This window comes from Budorcas taxicolor, chromosome 2, assembly GCF_023091745.1.
Source record: "Budorcas taxicolor isolate Tak-1 chromosome 2, Takin1.1, whole genome shotgun sequence".
Lineage (NCBI taxonomy): Eukaryota > Metazoa > Chordata > Mammalia > Artiodactyla > Bovidae > Budorcas > Budorcas taxicolor.
Window position 1 is genome coordinate 36,420,222 of NC_068911.1, and position 25,344 is coordinate 36,445,565.

At 45.6% G+C, this 25,344-nt stretch overlaps 1 protein-coding gene across 6 annotated transcripts in view; it reads right to left on the minus strand.

Moving 5' to 3' along the window:
• RBFOX1 (RNA binding fox-1 homolog 1) overlaps positions 1-25,344 on the minus strand; it is a 397,999-nt gene that overhangs the window by 193,895 nt on the left and 178,760 nt on the right. For all 6 annotated transcript variants that reach the window (XM_052636094.1, XM_052636096.1, XM_052636093.1 and 3 more), the window contains exon 2: positions 6,320-6,562. In XM_052636094.1, coding sequence (XP_052492054.1) covers positions 6,320-6,562 — 243 coding nt within the window. The remainder of the gene's footprint in view (positions 1-6,319; positions 6,563-25,344) is intronic.

The following is a 25,344-nucleotide window of genomic DNA, read 5'->3' on the forward strand; positions in this document are numbered from 1 at the left end:
ATACTGTCACCCTGCTTATTTAACTTATATGCAGAGTACATCATAAAAAATGCTGGGCTGGAGGAAGCACAAGCTGGAATCAAGACTGCCGGGAGAAATATCAATAACCTCAGATATGCAGATGATACCACCCTTATGGCAGAAACCGAAGAAGAACTAAAGAACCTCTTGATGAAAGTGAAAGAGGAGAGTGAAAAAGTTGGCTTAAAACTCAACTTTCAAAAAACTAAGATCATGGCATCTAGTCCCATCACTTCATGACAAATAGATGGGGAAACAATGGAAACAGTGACAGACTTTATTTTGGGGGGCTCCAAAATCACTGCAGATGGTGACTGCAGCCATGAAATTAAAAGATGCCTGCTCCGTGGAAGGAAAGTTATGACCAACCTAGACAGCATATTCAAAAGCAGAGACATTGCTTTGTCAACAGTGGTCTGTCTAGTCAAGGCTATGGTTTTTCCAGTAATCATGTATGGATGTGAGGGTTGGACTATAAAAAAAGCTGAGTGCCAAAGACTTGATGCTTTTAAACTGTGGTGTTGGAGAAGACTCTTGAGAGTCCCTTGGACTGCAAGGAGATCAAATCAGTCAATGCTAAAGGAAATCAGTCCTGAATATTCATTGGAAGGACTGATGCTGAAGCTGAAACTCCAACACTTTGGCCACCTGATGTGAAGAGGCAACTCACTGGAAAAGACCTGATGCTGGGAAAGATTGAGCGCAGGAGGAGAAGGGGACAAAAGAGGATGATATGGCTGGATGGCATCACTGACCTGATGGACATGAGTTTGACCAAGCTCCAGGAGTTGGTGATGGACAGTGAAGCTTGGTGTGCCTGCAGTCCATGGGGTCACTAAGAGCTGGACACGACTGAGTGATTGAACTGACGGAACGGACTGATGCATGCAACAAGGTGGACAAAGCTGTGAGCAATGATGCTGAGTGAGAGTGAAGCCAGAGGAGGAGGGGAAAAACATGCAATGCTTGCTGTCACTTATAGAAAATTCTAGAAACTGAAAACTAAACTACAGGAGCAGATCAGTTGATTTCTGGGAATGGGGGAGAGAATAGAGAGGGAAGATTACAGAGGGATTATGAGTCAACTCTGAGGTGCATGTATCTTTTTAAGTTATAGTTTCCTTTTTCTAGATAAATACCCAGGAGTGCAATCACTGGATCATATGCAACTCTACTTTTAGTTTTTTAAGGAACTTCTTTACTGTTACATATAAATATACAGTGGAATATTACTCAACCATAAAAAAGAATGAAATAATGCCATTTGCGGCAACATGGATGGACCTAGAGATGATCATACAAGGTGAAGTAAGTCACAAAGAGAAGGACAAATATTATATGATCTGACTTATACATGGAATTTAAAAAATGGAGCAAATGAACTTATTTACAGAATAGAAATAGATTCACAGATACACAAAACAAGGGAAAAGGCAGGGGAGGGATAAATTGGGAATCTAGGATTAAGAGATACAAATTACTATATATAAAATGAAAAAGAATATATATATACACACACATATGTATGTACATATATATGTATATATAACTGAATATATGTACAACTGTATATATGTACTTCTGAAACTAACACAATATTGTAAATCACTATACTTCAATATAAATAAACAAATGAACAAATAAATAAACAAAAATAAAGTGATTACTAGGTGGAAAAAAAAGAAAACTTTGAAGATGATGGATATATCTATTATCATGAAAGTAGAAATGGTTCCATACATATGTACTTATTGATACTAAATAATTACAAAATTATTAAGCATGGAGAAGGCAATGGCAACCCACTCCAGTACTCTTGCCTGGAAAATCCCATGGACGGAGGAGCCTGGTGGGCTGCAGTCCATGGGGTCGCTAAGAGTCGGACATGACTGAGCGACTTCACTTTCACTTTTCATTTTCATGCACTGGAGAAGGAAATGGTAACCCACTCCAGTGTTCTTGCCTGGAGAACCCCAGGGACGGAGGAGCCCGGTGGGCTGCCATGGGGTTGCACAGAGTCGGACACGACTGAAGCGACTTAGCGTAGCAGCAGCTTATTGTATGTCACTTATATGTCAATGGAACTGTAAACAATAAAGTACATCTTTTCCTTTCCCAGACCACCTACTGAATCTGTGTGCTCACGGTCAGATTCCTTCCTATTTCCTCTAAAATACTTTGCGGCTTTCTCCCTCGAGTCATTCCCTATCTCTGATTCCCTGTCCTTCCTCCATCTCTCTTCTCTGTGGTGTAAAATATTGAATCAAAATCCACTTTCCTACAAACCGGTTCCTCAGACCTCTGCACTCTTCTTTTGCTAACTTTTCTTTCTCCTTTTCACTCCAAAGGTTTATGAGGGTACTGCACACTCCCACTCTGGTATTTCCCGTTTATTCTTCAACTCCTAGCCCCCCGGAATCGCTCCCCAGTACTTTACTTTCTCCTGGGTCTTCAGTGTTGTCCAATCTGCCAGCTTTAATCATGTCCTCAGTTTATACATGCCAGGCTGCCATGACAACAATCTTTGGTTCAACCCTCCATCCAAGTACCCTCTTTAGGTCATTCAATAGCGCCTTTTCTTCCAAACCTCACCACCTATGAGCTCTCTAGTGATCAGTGCTTGACTTTCTCTCCATTCCCTACACTTGACAAAGGTGTCAATTCAAGCTCTCTATGCAAACGGCTCACCATATTGCCTTTAGCACTGACCATTTCTGTTCATTCGACAACCTTTAATGAGAAGTCGCAGGAACTTCTCTGGTAGTCCAGTAGCTAAGACTCCAAGCTCGAAATGCAGGGAGCCCAGGTGCCATCCCTGGTTGGGGAACTAGATGCCTAAACTAAGGATCCAGCATGCCACAACAGGACTGAAGACCCATGTGCCACAGCCAAGACCTGGCACAGCCAAATAAATACATAATAAAAATAAACACTGAAAAAAGTTGTTCACATTGACCCTGGTGGAACCATCTTTGATCTATGTATTTGGCTCTCTGTGCAAAAGCTCTCTGATAGAGGAGCCTGTTTGCTCACCATGTCACCTCGCTGTAGTGCCGGCGGCACTGTGAACACACAATATGCAATTTAAAAGTCGCCAGGTTGATCTCTTAAGAGTTCTTTGTGTGAGAAAAGGATACTGAGTTTCTCATCTCCCCTGCTGGCTTAATATTTCCTTTAAGGTAAGCATCCCTGGTGGCTCAAATGGTAAAGAATTCACCTGCAATGTGGGAGAAATGGGTTCGATCCCTGGGTCTGGAAGATGCCCCGGAGAAGGGCATGGCAACCCACTCCAGTATTCTTGCCTGGAGAATCCTCATGGACAGAGGATCCTGGCGGGGCTACAGTCCGTAGAGTTGCAAAGAGTTGGACACGACTGAGCGACTCAGCACAGCACAGGCATAATTAATTCTTTCCTTCAAAATGTCATTTTTTAAACTTCTCTGCCTTAAATTCTTTTCAATGGTTTCCCATAGCTTTCAGCTGGGACGCCCACCCCCTTATAGAACACACCGTAGGATCCCTGTGGCTGCTTCTTGTCCTCCTTTGCCACTGTGCATCCCGACACCCGCTTCACAAGCCCTTAGACGTACTGCCTCATTTTTTTTTTCAGCTCTTTCCAACCTTGAGACCTATGACCTTGGCATTCCTTTTACCTGGAAGCTTTTTCTTTTCCCCTTAAATATCATGTCCTTGAAGAAAAGTCCCCCGGCTACTCATTTGCAGGTGGTACCTCTGCTTTTTTTAATCCTCCATAGCACCCGTCTTTTCCTTAAGAGCATGTCTCACCATGTGTGTTTATAGAGGTATTTGATTTCTACATTTTTACTGTCTCCCACATTTAGTTCTAAGAGGGAATGAGCTGGACTTCCATGGTGGTCCAGTGGTTAAGAATCCGCCTGCCAATCCAAGGGTCATGGGTTCAATCCCTGGTCTGGGAGGAGTCCACGTGCCATGGGGCAACAAAGCCGACGTGCCACAACTACTGAGCCCACGCAAGAGAAGCCATCGCGATGAGAAGCCTGTGCACCACAGCTGGAAAGGAGCCCCACTCTCCGCACCTGGAGAAAGCCCGTGCACACAGCAATGAAGACCCAGTGCAGCCAAAAAACAATTTTTTTCAAAAAAGATGGAAAAGACCATTTCCGTCTGGCTCACTCACATCATCAAGTATGAGTCCTGGCCTAAGCAGATGTTTAATAAATCTTTGGGAGTGAAGGCATGAATCTTCCACAGCAGTGTGTATCGTTGGTCCATGTGGAAGCTTAATAAATAATGCCTGATGGGAACGTTTTTAGTCCTAAAATAACAAGCCCTACCATTGGTTATCACACACAAAAAAAACCAACACACAAATGAACAACAGCCCCATCACTACCACTGGTAGTCAACACAACGACAAGAAACACCTACTACACTGGCAAGCCCATTTAATAAATCCATCTCTTAAGTTACAGCAAACAATGACAAACAAGACAGGGGCAGCACTATTGACAATAGCCAAGAGGTAGAAACAACCCAAATGCCCATCAATGGATGGATGGATAAACAAAATATGACCTATCCATACAGTGGAGTAGGATTCAGTCGTAGAAAAAGAATGAAGTACTGGTCCATGCTACAACGTGGATGAACCTTGAAAGCATTCCAAATGAAAGGAGGCAGACACAAAAGTCATATACTGTATGACTGAGTCTTCTGAAAAAGCCAGAAGAGGCAAATATATACAGAAAGAAAGCAGACTCGTGACTCCCAGGGGCTGCGGGGAGGGAGGAATGGAAGACGTCTGCCTGATGGATACTGGGTTTCCTGTTGGGGTGATGGGGACGTCTGGGACTCTGTAGTGGTGATGGATGTGCTACCCTGTGAATGTACTTAATGCCACTGGACTGTATGTGATGAAATGGTTAAAAATTTTATATGTATTTTGGCACAATAAAAAAGGGAAAGCAATAGAAAACTTTTCAATTTACATTATTTTGGAAAATCTCCGAACTGAACTTCCAAATGAATGAGGTACCAGGTAGCAAAGTTAGATGATTGCCTTGGTTACAAGAAGGGGATGACAGAGGATGAGATGGTTGGACGGCATCACCAACTTGATGGACATGAGTTTGAGCAAGCTCCAGGAGTTGGTGATGGACTGGGAAGCCTGAGGTGCTATAGTCCATGGGGTTGCAAAGAGTTGGACATGAGTGAGCGATTGAATTGAACTGAACTTGGTTATAAGAAAACAGATAACTGTTTCAAACCAATACACTTCTTCACAAATACTAGTTTTTCAGAGGTCAGGAGAAAGAGGCCTAAGTGCATTGCACCTATAAAGTGTTCTGCACAGAAGCTGCATGTGTCCAGGCTTCTCAAGAATTCCACAGAACAAGCTTTCCTAAATGTTTACATAAACCTCTCCTGAGATTCATATTGCATGGTTACTTCCGGGGGTATGCAAATAAACATGGTGTACTTTTAATCATCATTTTTGTTTAGAGCGACTAGCTTTTATGAATAGCCAGCAATTTAGTTTCCATTGGCAGTGGTGATAGACTGTTTCTTTTCCGTTTGTTTGCTTGTTTTTAATCCATTCCATTCATTCATAGACAAGAAAGGTGACTTTTGGGTGCACAGAGGTATGTTACCACTACCATCAAAATGCAAAACAGTTCTACAAAATTCTTTTGCTGCCTTTCGGCAGCCCAGGTCACCCATACCTCGGGGGCTCTGCAGTAAAGAAGAGGCTAGGGACATAAGCCACAATGCGGGTGCAACTTGAATGAATTTGGCTAGGATAAGGAGGGCTGGGGCGGGAGCCCGGCAGGGGGTGGCTGTAAAGGACAGATGGATTGGGGGGTGATGGAAATATTCCTAAGACAGACTGTGGCAGTGGTTGTACAGTTCTATAAATACCATAATAATGCCTGAAATTGTATACCTCGAATAGGTGGATTTTACGGTATGTAAATGGTATCTCCAAAAAGGCATTAAAAAAAAAAAAATTACATATGTATGATTCCACACAGACGACATAATTCCAGAAAAAGCAAAACTGCAGAAGCAGACAAGAGATTAACTTTTCCCTTTAACAAAACACGCGGTTAATGGGAAAATGTATTGATTGAAACGAGCGTCTCGAGAGGATGGCACGCAGGTGAGTTAGGTGAACCTGGCGGGGCTGGGATGCCAAGGATGAGCTTAGGGACCGGTTTGCAGGATGGGGCCCCCCTAGTCGCATAGAGGTGCGCCCCGCAGTCATTCCAGGAATCCTGGGGTCCCTCCCCGCCCCCCGAAACCAGCGCACACTTACTGTGGCCGTGCCCGAGACGGTGTGCGCGCTCGTGTCCGCTGCGCTCTGCTCCGAGTGCGACTGCGCGGGAGGGTACAGGTTTAACGTGTGCTCCGGGACGGTGGTCTGGCCCGTGTACTCCGGTGCGGGGTGGGGGTGAGGGGCCGTGTATTCCGCGGGGATGCCGTTCTGAGGGGGGGCAAACTGGGCCGAAGCGTAAGGCTGAGCCATTGTGTCAGGGGCAGCTGCTGCTTCCTGATTACCCTGGAAAATCAGAGAGAGGGAGAGAGAGCGTGAGCGGGCACCAGGCAGAACCTTCTCCCCAGGCCCAGGAACAACAGCTCCCCGGATGTCGCGTGGGTGCCAGGGTGGTGCCCAGAGCCTGATTTGGGTACCATCTTCATCAGACCGTATAAGGATGAAGTAACCATCACCAGGGCCTCCCTGGTGGCTCACTGGTAAAGAACCCGCCTGCCAGTGCAGGAGACATGGGTTCCATCCCTGGGTGGGGAAGATCCCCTGGAGAAGGAAATGACAACCCACTCCAGTATTCTTGCCTGGGAAATTCCACAGAGAAGCCTGGCAGGTTACAGTTCAGGCGGCCACAAAGAGTCAGACAGGACTTAGCAAATAACAATGACAGAACAGTCATCACTGAGACAGCCCCACTGTACAGATGCAGAAATCAAGGCTCTGAAAGGTGGAAGACCCTTTCGCATGTCTTCCAGCCACACACTGTGAGAGTCTGTGTTCTGCACTGGATTTTTCTGGCAGGTCTTTCTCATTTCATTCCCATTTTGGAACGTGTGAGGCTGTAGTTGTCGCCAGTGACAGCGGAGCCTTGATTTGATACTTAAAATGCCAAGAGAGATTAAATTGAACGTGTGTGTTCTTGAGAGGAGAGACAATTCGTGTAAGCATTAGAATTTAATCAACATTTTATGTGCTTTGGCTCACATAATGGGATGGGGGTGGTGGTCCTTGCAAGGGTCAGTGTGTGTGTGTGTGTGTGTGTGTGTGTGTGTGTGTGTGTGTGTGTGTGTGATGTTCTCAGAGCCAACATGAAGTGGCTGATGAAAATTCAAGACCTAATTTGGACAACGATGGCCCTCTATGATAGTCTCATTTTAAGTGTCTCTGCAAAACATGGATTTGACTCTTGGCCTCATTAATCAATGCCTCCCCCCAGTTCCCTGACTAATTTTTTTTTTTATAAGCAGAGCATTATATAACAATTCACCCTTCAGATCTAGGCAAAACATGCAATGTGATAATTACAGTCAAGTCAAAAGAATAAAAAAAGAAGAGTTCAAATGCTTCCCTTTGAGGAAACCTCTCTCTCCACCCCCACCCCCACAACTTTACTACCCTACATACATACGCACACACACACACACACACACACAGCATCAGAGACTATAACCCAGAGGTCTAAATTTTCCATGGTCTTAAGAAATGGGATTGCACAGCCAGAGAGAGAGAGGGAAAGCTTAGCAATTAAGCCCACCAAATAGTTCCCTCTCCCATTGCCTGTGGTCAATTAGATGTGACTTCAGCCCTCCTGTAATGATACCAGGGCAACGATGTCAGAATCTCTCCCATCTCCAGAGTCCCTGCCACTGACATTTGAGAACATCTTCAGCCCAAGCAACTTGAGTGCAACAAAACCCATTACGACAGAGAGGGTAGAAAAAAAGTTTATTCTCAGAGCGGTGCCAAGAGCTGGCGCATTTGTTTAGAAGGAACCTTAATTAGAATGTTAAAGATGACACTTGTAAGAGAACAGCGCTTAGGATAAGTTTAAAACATTTTACAAGTGAAAACACCCCCAGCAGGCCCTTTCCTCCCCTGGACTAATTTCTCCAAATGTCTGTGCTATCGGAAGCAAAATGCACAGCCGTGGATTTCTTGGCAACATGTTTTCACGGCACTTGGGAGCTGTGAGGGTCCGACTGTGCTGGGGTTGGATCGCTTGAGGTGCAAAGTTAACTATCTGTCCTTGGGAAACCACATTCGCTGTCATTGTAGCTCACTGCCTCTTCAAGGATAAGCCTGGTTCCCTCTCAGGGGACACGTCCACTCCCAGCCCACGACCTGCAGATGTGGCCGAGCCCACCTCTGGGTCACGTGACCCAGCCTGGCTGACCAAAGAGAGCGCTCTCCTCTCACAGCCCCAGTGATGGGGGCTCATGCCCGTCCCTCTAAGCCGGTTAGCAAGTTGACCCCTTGCCATTCCTGTGAGGCTTAATCCTGGGACCTGACTGGCGTTCAGGGAGGAAGTTCCTTTACTACGATGACTGGTAACTGGAAAACATAATACCAGCTTGGAGCTACCAAGAAATGCCCCTTGAAAGGGGGCCTCCCTAAAGCAGAAGCTGACCTGGAGGAAAACGGAGCCCAGAAATGGAGACACAGACCCACTGAGTCCCCCTGACGTCATCTGAAGTCTTGGATCCATCTCTTTCTGCAGTCAGTAATGATGCTGTTTAAATTCCATAACTCAGTAAATGTCTGTGAAAGTCCAATTTTCCATCACATGCAACCAAAAGGTCTTAACTAATACCAAGAAAAAAAATACTGTGTATCAGCAGACTAGCATTCTTTTCTTCTACAGGGCTGCTCAAAGAACATAGGCGTGTGCACAGAAATTCCATGCGACGCAACTTCTTTCTGGCTCATAAGAAGTCCTAGAAGCTTTGGGACCTTGAGAATCCTCCAAAGGGAAATACACTGGGACAGATTTTCACTTCTGCCCAAAGATCTATTTTAGCCTCTCCTGCCCCTCCCCTTGCTTGTCTCTGAAAGACAGTCTTGTGAAAAACACCAAGGGAGCCTGAAATGCTCACAGGATCAGGGGTAGAGAGAGATGGTCAGTATAGACACAGCTTTCCTTGCTCCGCCTTCAGTAGAAATTCTTTCACGGGAACGTATACGCCCACCTAGCCTTTCCGCATGGCAGAGCCATCTCAGGAAGAGAGAACCAGTCCTGTGTGCTTCTGCAAAACAGCAGCCTCTCCGTGCTAGGATCTGACCCCTCTCTACACTGCCCAGGGAAGGGCTTGACCTCAGGAAGCGTACGGTCTCTTTATCCTCTCAACAACATCATGTCTTCCTGTTTGCTGCCTCCTGTGCTTGGAAGTTCTCCCCTACTCCTTTGCCTGGCTAGTCTCAGCTTCTCGCTCTCTCTTTTTTAATATTTATTTATTTACTTTGGCTCTGCTGGGTCTTCATTGCTGTGCAGGCTTTTCTCTCGTTCAAAGAGCAGGGGCTACTCTCAACTTGCGGTGTGTGGGTATCTCACTGTGGTGGCTTTTCTTTGGGAGCTCAGGCTTTAGGCACATGGGCTTCAATGCTGTGGCTCCTGGGCTCAAGAGCACAGGCTCAGTAGTCGTGGCGAATGGGCTTTGTTGCCCTCCGGCACGCTGGATCTTCCTGGACCAGGGATTGAACCCGTGTCTCCTGCACTGGCAGGAGGATTCTTTACCGCTGAGCCACCAGGGGAGCCCTTGGCTTCTCTTGGAGGTTCCAGATCCCCTAGCCAGTCTCCTTGACAATTACATCACATCAGCTGCCTGTCCTCTAAGCTCCACCGCAGCTTTGCTCACTTCCCACGTAACTCGAGGTACCGCCATTGCCTGATGATTTGCCTGTGAACATCCAGAGGGTAGAAGACTGCGTCATATGCTCTGCTCTATCCCCAGGGTTCCAAAGCACACTAGCTGCAAAGTCAACAGACCCCAGTGTTTGCTAAGTGAGTGCATGCTTAGCCAGTGAACTCTGGGCTCTGTCAGGCTTCATTTGGTAACAGGATGGAGGGGGTGGGGATAGGAAAGGGATGGGCAAATGAACTCTGGAAGAAATCTGGCCCATGACTTGTTTTTGTAAATAAAGTTTTATTGGGATATAACCATGCTCACTGTGCCCCAATGTCAGAGTTGAGTCACTACGACAAGAGACCATATAGCCCACAGAGCCTACACTATTGAACTACTGGGGGCCCTTTGCAGAAAAGGTTTTCTCATCGTTGTGGTGGACTTATCATGAATCATGGGGACATCAGTTAAGAAGCTGTGGTTGCACAAATAGTTTGGGCAGGAAATACAGTCAGTGGTGAAGCAGGGAGAGAAAAGGGGGTGCCTTCTCCCTAAACCAAGAATGGGGTGGCTCAGCCAGACTTGAAGATCAACAGTGTTAAGCATGGTGGGAGAAGGATGCCATAGAATCTTTTCCAGAATGTTCTTTATATAACCAGACATCTACATTGTACACACAAGTTCATCAAACCCAGCAAAAGTGGGCTTATGAGAAGAGCAATGATGGTGCCACACTTCTCTGCTCCATCTGAAAGACGTCCTCTTCAAACCAGAGCCCAGAAGACAAAGCGAGTGACACATACCTAGCGGGCATCAGGCATGGTGCTGAGCATTTTTACAGCAAAAGTCCTTAAGCAAGGATGATTTCTTCCCAGGAGACATGAAGCAATGACTAGAGACGCTTTTGTTTGTCACAAGTGGGGATTAAGTAGCACCACCAGCATCTAGAGCATCTAGGGGGCCAGAGATGCTGCTGAACTCCCTACAACGCACAGGATCACCCCACCCCACCGCCAAGGATTATCCAGCTCTGAAGGTTAATAGTGCCAAGGTCTAGACTCTGCTTTACATCTGGAATCCCATTTTATTTCATTGTAAAGGATACTGTGGCCCAGAACTGGTAAATAATATTATGAGGTCACAGCCACAGGTATTGCTGAGGAAAGCCAGGAGCTGAACCAGAGCTGTGTTTATCCCATGCCAAGGTATCGCTCATCTGGCAAGAAGATTCCCTGGTGGGGAGATACGTTTCTGATTTTAAATAAATAAGCCACTCTCTGTCACATATACAGTGACACTGAGACCCGTTTTCCATCAGGTGGCATGTCAGGTGCTAGGGTCAGTCAGTTGCTCAGTCATGTCCAACTCTTTGTGACCCTGTGGACTGTAGCCCTCCAGGCTCCTCTGTCCATGGTTTTTTCCAGGAGAGAGTACTGGAGCAGGTTGCCATTTCCTTTTCCCTACCTGGGGATGGAATCTTCGTCTGTTTCATCTCCTGCACTGGCAAGCATATTCTTTACCACTAGTGCCACGTGGGAAGCCCCAGGTGCTAGGGTATTTGATTCAAAGAGGCCAAACTTCTGATTGCCAGACTGGGGAGGGGCGAGGGGTATCCTTTGGCAAGTGTTAGAATAGCAGCTTGGGAAATTTCCACCACCTCAAGCCTGAAGCCTGGCTTCTGAAGGCTCTGAGGTTCTAAGAGGCAATGGCAAGGACCAAGTAGGGGCACCACTGGAGCCAGGACAAACCCCCAACCTCCACCCAAACCTGAACCAATCTGGCAAAACCAGGGTTCAGCTCAGTTCAGTTCATTTCAGTCGCTCAGTCGTGTCCGACTCTTTGCGACCTCATGAACTGCAGTACTCCAGGCCTCCCTGTCCATCACCAACTCCCGGAGTCCACCCAAACCTATGTCTATCGAGTCAGTGATGCCATCCAACCATCTTATCCTCTGTTGTCCCCTTCTCCTCCTGCCCTCAATCTTTCCCAGCATCAAGGTCTTTTCAAATGAGTGAGCTCTTCGCATCAGGTGGCCAAAGTATTGGAGTTTCAGCTTCAGCATCAGTCCTTCCAATGAATACCCAGGACTGATCTCCTTTAGGATGGACTGGTTGGATCTCCTTGCAGTCCAAGGGACTCTCAAGAGTCTTCTCCAACACCAAAGTTCAAAAGCATCAATTCTTCGGCACTCAGCTTTCTTTATAGTCCAACTCTCACATCCATACATGACCACAGGAAAAACCATAGCCTTGACTAGACGGACCTTTGTTGGCAAAGTAATGTCTCCGTTTTTTAATATGCTGTCTAGGTTGGTCATAACTTTCCTTCCAAGGAGTCTTTTAATTTCATTGCTGCAATCACCATCTGCAGTGATTTTGGAGCCCAGAAAAATAAAGCCAGGATGCTCAACTCTAACAGACAGTGTCCATGGTAGCCAAGGAGTCTACAGGTAGCATTCAAGTCCTTGGAGCCTGAGATGCACTCCCATTCCTGGAGTTCTCAGACAGATGTTGGTGGGACCCCCTGCGGTTTCTTATTAACACTGACAACCATTCCAAAGAGACCCTAATTAATATTTCCAACATTTGCACTTTGAGCTAATTACATCTAATATTTAATTAAGATCATCGTTCTTCCTATGGAATTATTTTTCACCTTCAAAGGACTTTGGAGATGTCTTTCTTTCCTCCCTAGTGATGCTCCTGGATTCTTAGCATGGTTGAAAAGAATTTTCTGGAAAAAAATATATTCACCTTGTGCTTGCATGCTAAGTCGCTTCAGTCATGTCCAATTCTTTGCAACCCTAAGGACTGTAGCCCACCAGCTCCTCTGTCCGTGAGATTTTCCAGGCAAGAGTACTGGAGTGTGTTGCTGTGCCCTCCTCCAGGGGATCTTCCCAACCCAGGGATCAAACCTGCGTCTCCTACACCTCTGGCTTTGGCAGGTAGGTTCTTTACCACTTCCGCCACTTGGGAAGTCCTTATTCCCATTAAGGGCATCTTCTCCACTCCCGGTCAAGATAAGTCTTAAGTCACCTGAACACGCTCCAGGGAGGGCAGTGGGGGGAAATGAGGGGAAGCTGATGTCAATTTCATGTTGGTGGCGGGGAAAGGCAACAATTATCCAGAGCATGCTGGCTAGACATTCTCTGATTTGCAGAAGCTCCCTCCATCCCTCTGTGCTGTGCTTAGCTTCTCAGTTGTGTCTGATTCTTTGCTACCCCATGGACTGCAGCCCGCCAGACTCCTATGTCCATGGGATTCTCCAGGCAAGAATACTGGAGTGGGTTGCCATGCCTTCCTCCAGGGGCTCTTCCCAACCCAGGGATCGAACCCAGGTCCCCAAAACTGCAGGCGGATTCTTTACTGTCTGAGGATCATCCCTCTCCTCTAACGCCAAATGCCTACTTTTCCCAAATAAGTGGAATGATCACAGAGATGCTGATGTTTCCTGAGTCAGGGTGCTTGTGGGGGTATTGAGTTGACAGCGGAGGGTGATTCTGCCTTGCATGTACCTCCACATCATCCCTGAGGCTGGGAAAGATTGAGGGCAGGAGAAGGGGATGATAGAAGATGAGGTGGTTGGACTGACTCAATGGACATGAGTTTGAGCAAACTCTGGGAGACAGTGAAGGTCAGGGAAGCCCGGCGTGCTGCAGTCCACGGGGTCGCAACTTAGTGACTGGACAACCACATCATCGGGGGGAGGGGCTTCAAGTGATTTTGCAACCCTAGCATCTGATTTTCAATGCCTGGACTTCCCTGGGTTACTGTTGAATACACAAAAGGGAAGAAAAAGATGCCAAGACCTTGTGTGTTCCAACCCACCCTTGGCTGCTGCAGAACTGGGTAGAAACTTGAAATCAAGAGCATCTACTAGAATAAATGGAAAAGAAACTTCTTCGTCCTCCTGAGCCAAACTTCAATTAGAACAGCAACTCAACAGCAGCCAGATGACTTGGGAACCACCCCACCTCCCTCATTCCCCGAAACACCCCGGTGGGTAGTTTGCACTCCAGTTACAGAGAGAAAAACGGGTTATTAAAATGCAACCAAGTCTGATTCACCAAAGGGAAAAAAAAATGCCATTTCAATTTAAATATTTTACTGAAGCATGAAATAGCCAGGATATTATTGCTATTTTAAGACAAATACCATAATCTGACCATTAGCATAGTGTGTGGACTTTGCTGCTTGCCGGCATTCAGTGAGACACCCCTCAAATACAAGGAGAATTTCCTGGGTCGCTGAAACATCCCACACCCTTAATTTTCTCAGGAGGCAGAGCCGGAGAGAAAACAGGAGGTGCTTTTCTTTAATTTGGTGGGGTTTTGTTGTTGTTAGACATCCCCTTCTCCCGGGCACAGCCCTGAGTGGTTTAATAAAGTAGTTTTGGGAAACTAATAAATGAACCAAGACTGGCAGCCCACCGGACTTGGCAAAATATTTTGGCTCACCATCTAATGCAAAGCACATTTCAACTGCAGAAAAGAGTCCTTACGTGGCAGAGCACGGAACGGATTTATTCTTTTCACCGTGAACTGTCTGACTTTTACTGAGGGGGAAACGTGCCTGCCAAGGTGGACTTTAAGTATTTTTCTTTCCCGTCTCTGTGTGTTTTCCCATCTCTAATCATCAAACTTCTAGAGCATCCTTTCTCCTTTTGCGTCTGAAATTTACCCATTCCCAGTCCCTATCTCGTCCCCTCAAACCTCTTCTGGCCTAAACACCGCCCCTCTAGTAAAGAAATGTACGGGAATGGTTCAGTCCTCCTAAACCGATTGATTACATCTCTCCACACCGCCTAGAAAAAGCGGTGTCTCCTGCCCTGGGACCCACTCCTCCCACCAACTCCAACTCGAGAAAGGAGACTGTCCCTTCTCAGCTGCCTGCAGTTCTCCGTCCTGCTGACAGTTTGGTCGACTTGAGTTTCTCAGCCGGGTCTGTTCTACTTCTCTGGCAAGAAATTGCGCATATTCAGAGAAAAGCCTCCGGTGCTGGACGGAAAGAAACTACAACTGCATCATACCCCTGGGGCACTGAAACCAAAGAAGGGAAATGCAAAATTACATCATTAACCTGCGGGTTCGAAGACCAGCTCAGTTATTAGACATCAAGCAGAAAAGCCCATGCACACACACACACACACACACACACACACACACACACACACACACTTGGCTGAATTCCTCTCCTTTCCCGCCCGGCAGGATTCAAGGAGCAAAATCCACATCACACAGAGAGTAACACAGACTTCATACCAAGAAAGGCTTCCGCTCCATTCAAAGCACAGTTTCGAGTGAAACAGAAAAATGGGGGAAATGTACCTGCTGTACCATCCTGCTTCCTTTCTCCTCCATAAACTTAGCAGCTGTGCCAGTGCCACGCCACAGAGCATCTGGCAGGAGAGAGCCTCAATGAGGAGCGAGGGTGTGTGCGCTGTGCAACGTGGGGACGGCGGGGGTGCGCGAGGAGGGGGGGCCAGGGCCGCCCGGCTGACCTCCTCCTCAACATCTGACTGCTCCCCAAACCAGCCCCAGAGGGGACTCCTTCCTGGAGCTGATCCATCAATCACAGCCCGCCCCTCCTCTGGCCCCTGCTCCCCCTCTCCGAGTCTACACTGAGCAGATGATTATATAGACGAGGAAGGGAAAAAAAAAAGAAAAAAGAAAGAAAACCCACACAGCGCTTGACTACATTAATAGCTGTTTAAAAAACATTAGAAATGCTATCCTCTGCACCGCCCGGAGCTGGAATTTTTCATTACTAAACGAAATATATGGTATGCAAGCAAACTTAGGAATTCCACCGGGAAGCTCGCGCGACTCTCCTAGTTTTGTTTTATATTTCCAAGAGGGGATGGGCAGGGGTGGGGGGAATGCCAAAAGGAGAAGGCGAGGAGAGGGAAGAGGGATGAAGACAGAGCTCGAAGAGATAAGAGAGATGGTGATGGATACGTTTTTTAAAAACACACCCTGAGAACACTGCAGATAAATGTATAACAAAGCTGAGTGGTTAATTGTAAATTGATCTTAAAATACTGTCAGGGGCGAGTGTGTGGAAGATGCTCAGGCCTGGCTCCTTGGCAGCCTCTCTGCGTGATCTCAGGCAAGTTGTTGCAATGCCCTGGGCTCCAGTTTTGTTTTGTGTTTTTTTTGCTTCTGTTTAATGGGGAACATGATGAGTGACTTCACAGGGTAATTGTGAGAAGATCATGATAAAAATCAAATCACGGGAAAACAAACACGCACGGAGCCCTGCCTCAGAGGATGCGCTAGATAAACAGCTTCATTCATCACATTCAGTAACGTGGTGAGCGAAATCCAAAACCATCTTTGTCCCCGAGGACCCAACAGGAAGGACCTGCAGTAGGCTCTGAAGAAAAAGAACCCACCCTTGACCACAGTACCCCAGTTGATGATCAAGGGCATGAAGGAAAATCAGAGCCTCTTGTTTTTCTCTTGTCTTGAACTTCTGTCTCTTCTAAGTTCATTTTTTTTTCTTGTTTCCCAATAAGCAAAAATAAAACCTCGTACAAAATCCCCTGTGATTTCAATGCCAAATGCTGCCTCTTTATTTAAAGCTGCAAATACTTTGTTCTTCCTTTATTATTAAAACTACAACCACCGCAGTGAAATGTCAACACAATCTCAGTTTTTATTTAGTCATGTCTTTCTGGCTCGCCCAAGGAGAGGTTTCAAGAGACCCATCCACTCTGCATGGACAGCCGCTTATCACTGAGACGCCTGCTTGGAAAGGAGAGATCTCGCTACACTGGAGGGAATGGATGAGGTTTCTGAAGTGATTAAACTTGTAATTAAATTGTATAACAGAGGAGGAGGTGAGGGCGGAGAAGGCTGCCCGGAAGAATTCCACTTTCCTGCTGATCTGTTGGAGGTGCTAGTTCAGGGAGCCCCTGGGTGATTTTTTTTTTTTTTTTTAATTCCCAGCTTCCCAGGGTTGGAAAGGAAACCTCGATAAACAGTATTTGTGCCATTCTTACAGTCCTATTTCCAACCACACTCTGGGGATGTGATTATTAATTAATTAATTAAAGTAGGATGAAATTAAGCAGCCCTTGATGGGGAAACGGTGGAAACAGTGTCAGACTTTACTCTTGGGGGCTCCAAAATCACTGCAGATGGTGACTGCAGCCATGAAATTAAAAGACGCTTACTCCTTGGAAGAAAAGTTATGACCAACCTAGATAGCATATTCAAAAGCAGAGACATTACTTTGCCGACTAAGGTCCGTCTAGTCACGGCTATGGTTTTTCCAGTAGTCATGTATGGATGTGAGAGTTGGACCGTGAAGAAGGCTGAGCACAGAAGAATTGATGCTTTTGAATTGTGGTGTTGGAGGAGACTCTTGAGAGTCCCTTGGACTGCAAGGAGATCCAACCAGTCCATTCGGAAGGAGATCAGCCCTGGGATTTCTTTGGAAGGAATGATGCTGAAGCTGAAACTCCAGTACTTTGGCCACCTCATGCGAAGAGTTGACTCATTGGAAAAGACTCTGATGCTGGGAGGGATTGGGGGCAGGAGGAGAAGGGGACGACAGAGGATGAGATGGCTGGATGGCATCACTGACTCGATGTACGTGAGTCTGAGTGAACTCCAGGAGTTGGTGATGGACAGGGAGGCCTGGCGTGCTGCGATTCATGGGGTCGCAAAGAGTCAGTCACGACTGAGTGACTGAACTGACCGAACCGACTCAGGTTCCTTGGGATTCCCTGGTAGCTCAGTTGGTAAAGAAATCCAATCTGCAGTGCTGGAGACCAGGTTTGATTCTTGGGTCGGGAAGAGCTGCTGGAGAAGGGAGAGGCTACCCACTCCAGTATTCTTGGTGGCTCAGCTGGTAATGAATCCATCTGCAATGCAGGAGACCAGTGTTCAATCCCTGGGTCGGGAAGATCCCCTGAAGAAGGGAAAGGCAACCCACTGCAGTGTTCTGGTCTGGAGAATTCCATGGGCTAGACAGTCCATGGGGTTGCAAAGAGTCGGACAGGACTGAGCACCTTTCACTTTCACTCAGGTTCCTTAAAGGGATGCGTCCACTCCCCTCTCAAAACCGCATCACCAGAGGACCAGAGCCCCTCCTCAAAGGACTCGCTCAATAGGTGGACTCAGCAGTCATTCTTACGCGCCACAAGCTCCTTGTCTAACTAATAACTGAAGAGCTAAACTTCTGTTCTTTAATCAAAGGGGTCTTGCTTTCTCCTAGAAAGCAAAAAGTGTGAGACCAACACAGAAAGATTCCCCAGTGTTCTGGGAAGTGACAGAGAAAATGCAAAAACCCAAAACACGAAAAAGTCAAAACACTCAACAGAGGAGACTGTTTCAGGTGGAGACAATCAGAGTGATGTTATAGGACATTACTCTTTAGCCCATGAGCCATCAGGTCACTTAGGGGTGACCTAGCCAGATGCTAGAACTCCACCCCAGACCCACTGGCTTAAAGTCTCTGAGGGTGGGTGGGATCCAGCCTTGGGCGCTGTGTAAAGGTGCCTCAGACTATTCTTATACACAATTTTGGGGTGAAATGTATTGTTTTCAAATTACAGGTGTGATCCCTTGGGATGTAAAACTCTGGTGGGGGTTATTGCACCAACATTCTCTAAATGAAATAAACTATAGCACACCGGGAAAGAATAGAATAGAGTAAGAGAAATGTTTCATGAAACTTTTATGCGGGTGAATTGGGTTGTGATGTAAAATCTTTTATAGATCGCAATAAAATAAGTAAAATAAAAAACTCTGTGCTGGGTAATTTCCCTGTTGGTTACCATCTAACTTTTTATTGGTGCTGTGACTACAGGGTGGGAGACAAATGCTGAAAAATCAGAAACTCAATGGTGGAACTATTGTGTATCCCATTTCCTCATTTATTAACATAAATCAAAAATATTCTCCTTCCTAAAAAAAAAACAAAACAAATATTCTCCTTCCTGATGAGGCTCTTGTGATGCTCTAGGGATCAATCTATGGGAATGTGTTTCATAATGTAGAAAGTCCTTGAGCATATATACCCACTGTAGGGATGAAATCCGTCCCCTTTCTAGTCCAGCAAAGTTCTTTCTTCTCTGAAAAACACATGGGCAGGTGTGTTGGATTCATTCTACTGTGTGCCAGGCACTTTAATCCCCATAACCACCCCCCCCCCGCCAAGAGATAGATATTATGGTCTTTTTAAAGGTAAGAACACTGAGGCTCCAAATAGGTGAAAAAATATTTCCCACTGTGGGAGTTTGTAAATTTGGTAAATGGTGGAACCCAGAACTTGAACCTGATTTGGTGTTATTGAAGAGTTCCTGCCACTGAATCCATGCTAAGGTGAAGATGGAGATGATATTGATGACAAAGAGGATGGGGATGATGATGGTGGTGGTGATGATAAAAACAGAGATGAAGGTGGTGATAAAGAAGATGATATAGCGATGATGATGGTGGTGATGAAGCTGATGATGATGGTGATGAAGAAGATGATAAAGATGGAGATGATGGTGGTGATGAAGATGATGATACAGAGATGATGGTGATGAAGCTGATGGTGGTGATGAAGATGATGGTGATGATAAGAAAACTCTTCTTGAGTACCAACTATGTACTAGTCACTGTTTTAAGCACCAAAGATACAAGATTCAACAAAGCAGCTTTGCCTATATTATCATATTTGATAAGAACCCAATGTGGCACCTACCATCATTCTCTTTTTAAGCGAGGTGGAGTTATCGGGTCAGCCATAAGGTTCATTCAGGTTTTTCATAACATCTTACAGAAGAACCCAAATGAAACTTTTGGTCAACCCAGTACTTCTTGCTACTCACACACCTAGAAAAAGCTAGTTACCCAAATCCATCAGACTCCTAAGCCCCACATCCTTAAACACTTGGAGATGGGTTCGAAGCTGACCTCTAGGTCAGCTTACAAACTGATCTTATAGTTTGTAAGGTGAGTATACAAACCTTGGTTTCCTAACTACATGAGCTTACCAAAAAAAAAAAAAAAAAAAATCTCTGGAACAAAGAGCTCTGAAATTGCTCTGGGACCATAATTCACAAAAAACCAACAAACAACCACGATAACAGGAATCCATGTCACAGATTGGAGAGAAAGCAATTTGTTTCATTTCGCTTTCCCAGCCTCCGCAGGGAGGCACAGAGGAGAGGCCAGGAGCCACCTTGCCACGGCTGAAAGCCCCAGCCCCAGAAACATGAAGCACGGGAGGCGGGGCGGATTTTTGACGGTGAGGTGTCACGCTTACGAAACATTCCGTTCTGACTTTCCATGTGGAGCCACAGCAGGCAACGGAGAGGCTGTTTTTCTCAACTCCTTAAACGTTAGGAACAATCAAATATTTATGGCACTTGGTGTTAATCAGTAGCCTTGACATGGTGGCTTATGAGGTGGTATTTCCAAAGAGAAACATGCTTGTGTCAAATAAAAATTATTAGCCTCTGGAGCAAGTGAAGTTCCCAGCCAACAATCTTGGGCACTTAAGTACAGGGGCTTTCTTATCCTTCTCACTGCATCCACAGGGTCTTAGAGGACCCTGACTTGTCCTTTAAAATCCTTGTCAAAGTCTGACATGATGTACACTTTGATTTTGACATTATGTGTATTTTTACATTACGTATATTGAGTTGGCCAAAAACTTTATTTGGGTTTTCCTGTAAGACTGCAGTCCTCACCAAGGACTGGTTTCATGAAAGACAATTTTTCCAGGGACCAGGGAGGGAAGGGGTATGGTTTTGGGATGACTCAAGCGCATTCCATTTATGGTGCACTTTATTTCTGTTGGACTTCCCTGATGGCTCAAATGGTAAAGAATCTGCCTGCAATGCAGGAGACTTGGGTTTGATCCCTGGGTCGGGAAGCTCCCCTGAAGAAGGGAATGGCTACCCACTTCAGTATTCTTGCCTGGAGAATTCCATGGACAGAACAGCCTGGCACACTATACACCACGGGGTCACAAAGGGTTGGACACGACTAAGTGACTAACACTCACTCACTCACTTATTTCTAGCACTATTACATTAGCTCCACCTCAGGTCATCAGGCATTAGATCCTGGAGGTTGGCGGACCCTTCTGTAAGATATTATGGTAAAATCTGCAGTTTGAGGTCTGTCTTCAACTAGACTGTAAACTTCATGAGGGCAGGAACCCCTGCTGTTTTTTTCTCACCACTGTTGCCTGGAGCATCTTAAAGAGTGGTACGCACATGCCCATATTCCAAATGTCTTGTCCCTTAAAAAATTCTCAGGTCCCGATGAGAACTAAGATATGCTCTGATTCACCCAGTAACTCAGGGAGCTGAGAAACAAAGTCAAACCATCAAGGGTTGCTCTGCTGGAAAAAAAAAAAAAAAAAATTCCCTACTGAAGTATCCCAACATCATACTGAAAGATTTCTTCTTGGAAAGCCTTGCGGCATAGGGATTCACTTCTCTGTCTACAAAATAGCTGTAAATGCCTTATTATGGCCCATTATAAATTTTTAAAAAGTACCAGACAGAATAGCAGCTTGTCACTGAGTTCATTCTCAGCATTAGATAATGGTAGCCGCTTGATACACGTTTAACTTCATGTTTACAGGAACTGTGTTTTTACTAAACTTATTTGTTATCAAACCCATTTCACAGATAGAGAAGCAAATGGTTTCTGGAAGCTAGTAAGTGGCAGATGTGTGGTCACTCATTCACTCATGCCCAGCTCTTTGTGGCCCCGCGGACTGTAGCCCCCCAGGTTCCTCTGGCCATGGACTTTTCCAGGCAAGAATACTGGAGGGGGTTGCCATTTCCTCCTCCAGGGGATCCTCTTGACCCAAGGATCGAACCCGTGGCTCTTGTGTCTCCTGTACTGGCAGGAGGGTTCCTTCCCAGTGAGCCACCAAATGTCAGAGGCAGACCTCAAATCCACATCTTTCTCCAAAGCTGAGGTTCCTTCAAGGATGCTCTGATTGGCCTCTTTGTTGGCCAAGATGGGTGCTGTTATCTGTAAGGGCTATGGTAGAACTATTTCAATCACAAATTATTTTCTGACGTATTCTAGCCAAAGTCAGAAGTTACCAAAAAGGCATGAGATCTTGTTCTTGTCATCTCAAGATCCAGAACCCAAGAGGGGTTAGTAGTGTTAATGATGATGATGGTGAGTATAACATTAATAACAGCAAGAATATAATTGGAAGGGCTTCCTCGTGGCTCAGTAGTAAAGAATCCACCTGCCAATGCAGGCAACACAGTTTTGATCCCTGATCTGGGAAGACCCCACGTGCCACGGAGCAACTGAGTCTGTGCGCCACAGCTATTGAGCCTGTGCTCTAGACCCTGGGAGCTGTTGCTACTGAAGCGCATGCGCCCGAGAGCCCAAGCTCCGCAACAAGAGAAGCCACTGGAATGAGGAGCTTGCTCACTGCAACTGGAGAGTAGCCCCTGCTTGCCCCTAGAGAAAAGTCTGTGCGGCAACGAAGAGCCAGGATAGCCAAAAATAAAAATAAATAAATACGGATATAATTAGAATGGCTCTCAACATATGCATCTATTGCCCTAAGTGTTGTATAAATGTAACTCCCTCAATGCACTCCACAGCCTCCATCATTATCTTCATTTTATAGACAGGCAGCTTTGAAAGACTATGCAAATAATCTGAGATCACCCCCAGAGGCAGGATGAAAATCATAGTTTGACCAATCTAATTCTGATGGCAAAGCAGGAAGCTGGAAAAAAAAAAAAAATTCAGGCCAGTGGCTGTGTTCTTCATCCAGTTTCCCCCAACGTAATCTCTCACACAACCACAGGAAACTGTCAAAACCAGAAACTTGACATTGCAGGACCACGTTCATGGCCGCAAACACAAAGGGAATTTAGGGCAGCAAAAGTTCAGCCATCCCCTTTTGCATCCATAGCATGGCCTCACTGTTATTGCCACACATCCCTGAGTGCCAGTTGGAGCTGCCCACCACCATCCCAGATAGAGTGGTGCAGACAGAAGGGCAGATGAACTCATTGACAATTGAACCAAGCAAATAAATATTAGCAGAAACTGTTTCCATAATGGAAGGAACAGATCAACACATTTTAACTCATCATTCCACAAAGACCCTTCATCTCCTGGGTATGGAGGAAACCTTCAATCCACAATCGAACTCCTTTTACAAGGAGCTATTTTCTAAAGAAGGGGAAAAAAAAGAAACGTTCTCGCCACCACCACCAGGGTAACATCAGCATCAAATTTCTATCCAAGATGAATTTCAAAGACTTGCACCATTGCTAACATTACTACATTTAACCATATCCACAACAAGAAAAGAATGCCTTGTGTTCCCCTACACAGCTTGCTTACAGTTACCCTGCAGATATGACTTGGGATAATATTGCGGTGCTCCTTACTCCATTGTAGCTATCCAGGGGATTCCCTGCCTGCATCTGAAACAGGAAACTAATAGATGCGGTTTAAGACAACTTTCTCTGTAAGAGAGGGCGTTGCTGTACATACGGCAAGCACCAAGTAGCCCAGAGCGGTGCCAGCTCCACCGTGGATGTTGCTAATTGAAGCAACCTCGCTCACTTCACATTATGAAAACTGAATTTTCTACCTATCAGGAAAGTTTATTTCCCAATGACACTAATCGACATTTCTTCCTTGGTCTTCTCTCAAAGGTGGATCCTAAACATAGCTGAGACAACCCATGACCTTGAGGAGACATGACATTGTTAAGATACAGAAGCTATGTCCCACCTCCACATAACTTATCATGAATTTCCAGAACCAAACCTTTGAGGTTTCCATTTTTATTTTTTTGGTGTTTTCAGTTATCCAATCTCCCTTGTTGTTGTTCAGTCACTAAGTTGTGTCCGACTCTTTGTGACCCCATGGACTGCAGCATGTCAGGCTTTCCTGTCCTTCACTATCTCCCAGATAATGAAGAGTTTGCTCAGACTCATGTCCATTGAGTCAGTGATGCCATCCAAACATCTCATCCTCTGTCACCCCCTTCTCCTCCTGCCCTCAATCTTTTCCAGCATCAGGATCTTTTCCAATGAGTCTTTTCCAATCTCCCTATGTGGCTATTATGAGCCTCACCAAAGAATGTAAATTCCTTCAAGGCAGGGACTTGCCATCTTCATCTTTAACACTTCCCTCTTTTTCTTCCGTCCTTTGTAATCAGGTGTTTGACATGATAAATATCTGTTGGCTTGCATTCACCTTACTTGTAGAAAGATGTCTAATCTGGTTAAGGCAACAGGCAAAGATGATAAAATATGACCTTGTCTTTCATTGTGCGTTGCATAAGTTTTAGCCTCTAATAGTTTGCCAACTTGAAAAAAAGGCTGTCACAAAATGAATTATACTTGGATTTGGAAGAAATGAAATTAGGAGAGACTGCCAGAAAGCAAGGGCAATGAACTATTCAAATAGGCAAGAACTTGATATTCACGCCATTGTTTCAGTAGCAAAGTACTGGGCATCTTTGGTATGGCAGGTCCTCTGCTAGCTTCAGGGGCCACAGTGGTGACAAGGATTCATGCAGCCCAGAAACCTCTACAGCTCTAAGTTGGCAGAAGTCACAGAATAACCCGGGAATGTACAGTTTGATGGGGTATGTGCCACAAGAAGAGAAATATACAGAGCTAAGAGAACTCGCCAATCCTCTATGGTTTATCAGGGAGGGCTTTCCAGAAGAATTGATGTTAAAACCTCGAGTTGAAGGGTGAGTACAAAATAGCCAGATGGTATGAAACAGGTTGATAAAATCATGTGTGGAAAGGCCAGTTTAATGCTGCAGAAGGAGGAAATAGCTCATACCTGGGGTGGCAGAATCAATGGAAACGAAGTAAAAGAAAGTGGTGAGGTTATTTTCAGAGCCATGGGCGAGCTGAGATAGAGACCTGGAGGCTACTGGATTGTAAGGCCCTTGAGGGAAGAGGCCTGAATTATCTGGGCCCTTGAGGGAAGGTCTGCATTGCTGAATATCATCTTCCCAGGAGTGTTTGAATGGCGTGCATAGAGTAGATGCTGAGAAACATCTTGGCAAGTCACAGAGTAAATGTAATGCTGGTAAATAAAGTCAAGGGAAGAGTGAAGAAAAAGGAAAGGGAGGGATCTGATCTTTTAAACTACACTGTTTGATGATACCTTTTCTCTTGAGGAAACTCAAATGTTTGAAACCAAAGAAATAAATCAATAAGTCGGGTGGTCAGTTTAGGTAAATAAATATGACAGAGTTTATCACTCTCACCATAGACATCATCACAGTTGCTTAGCCAAGGATACAATGTAAAGGCTTCTGGGAGCATTCAAACAGGGTCTGTTTGAACCTCCATACCACATGGGAAAGTAGGTAGGATGGGTACCATATATACCCATTTAACAGAAGAGAAAGTTGAGGCCAAGTAACTCAGTGACATGCCCAAGTTCAGACAGCAAACACATTCTAGCTGAGATCTGAACTCTAG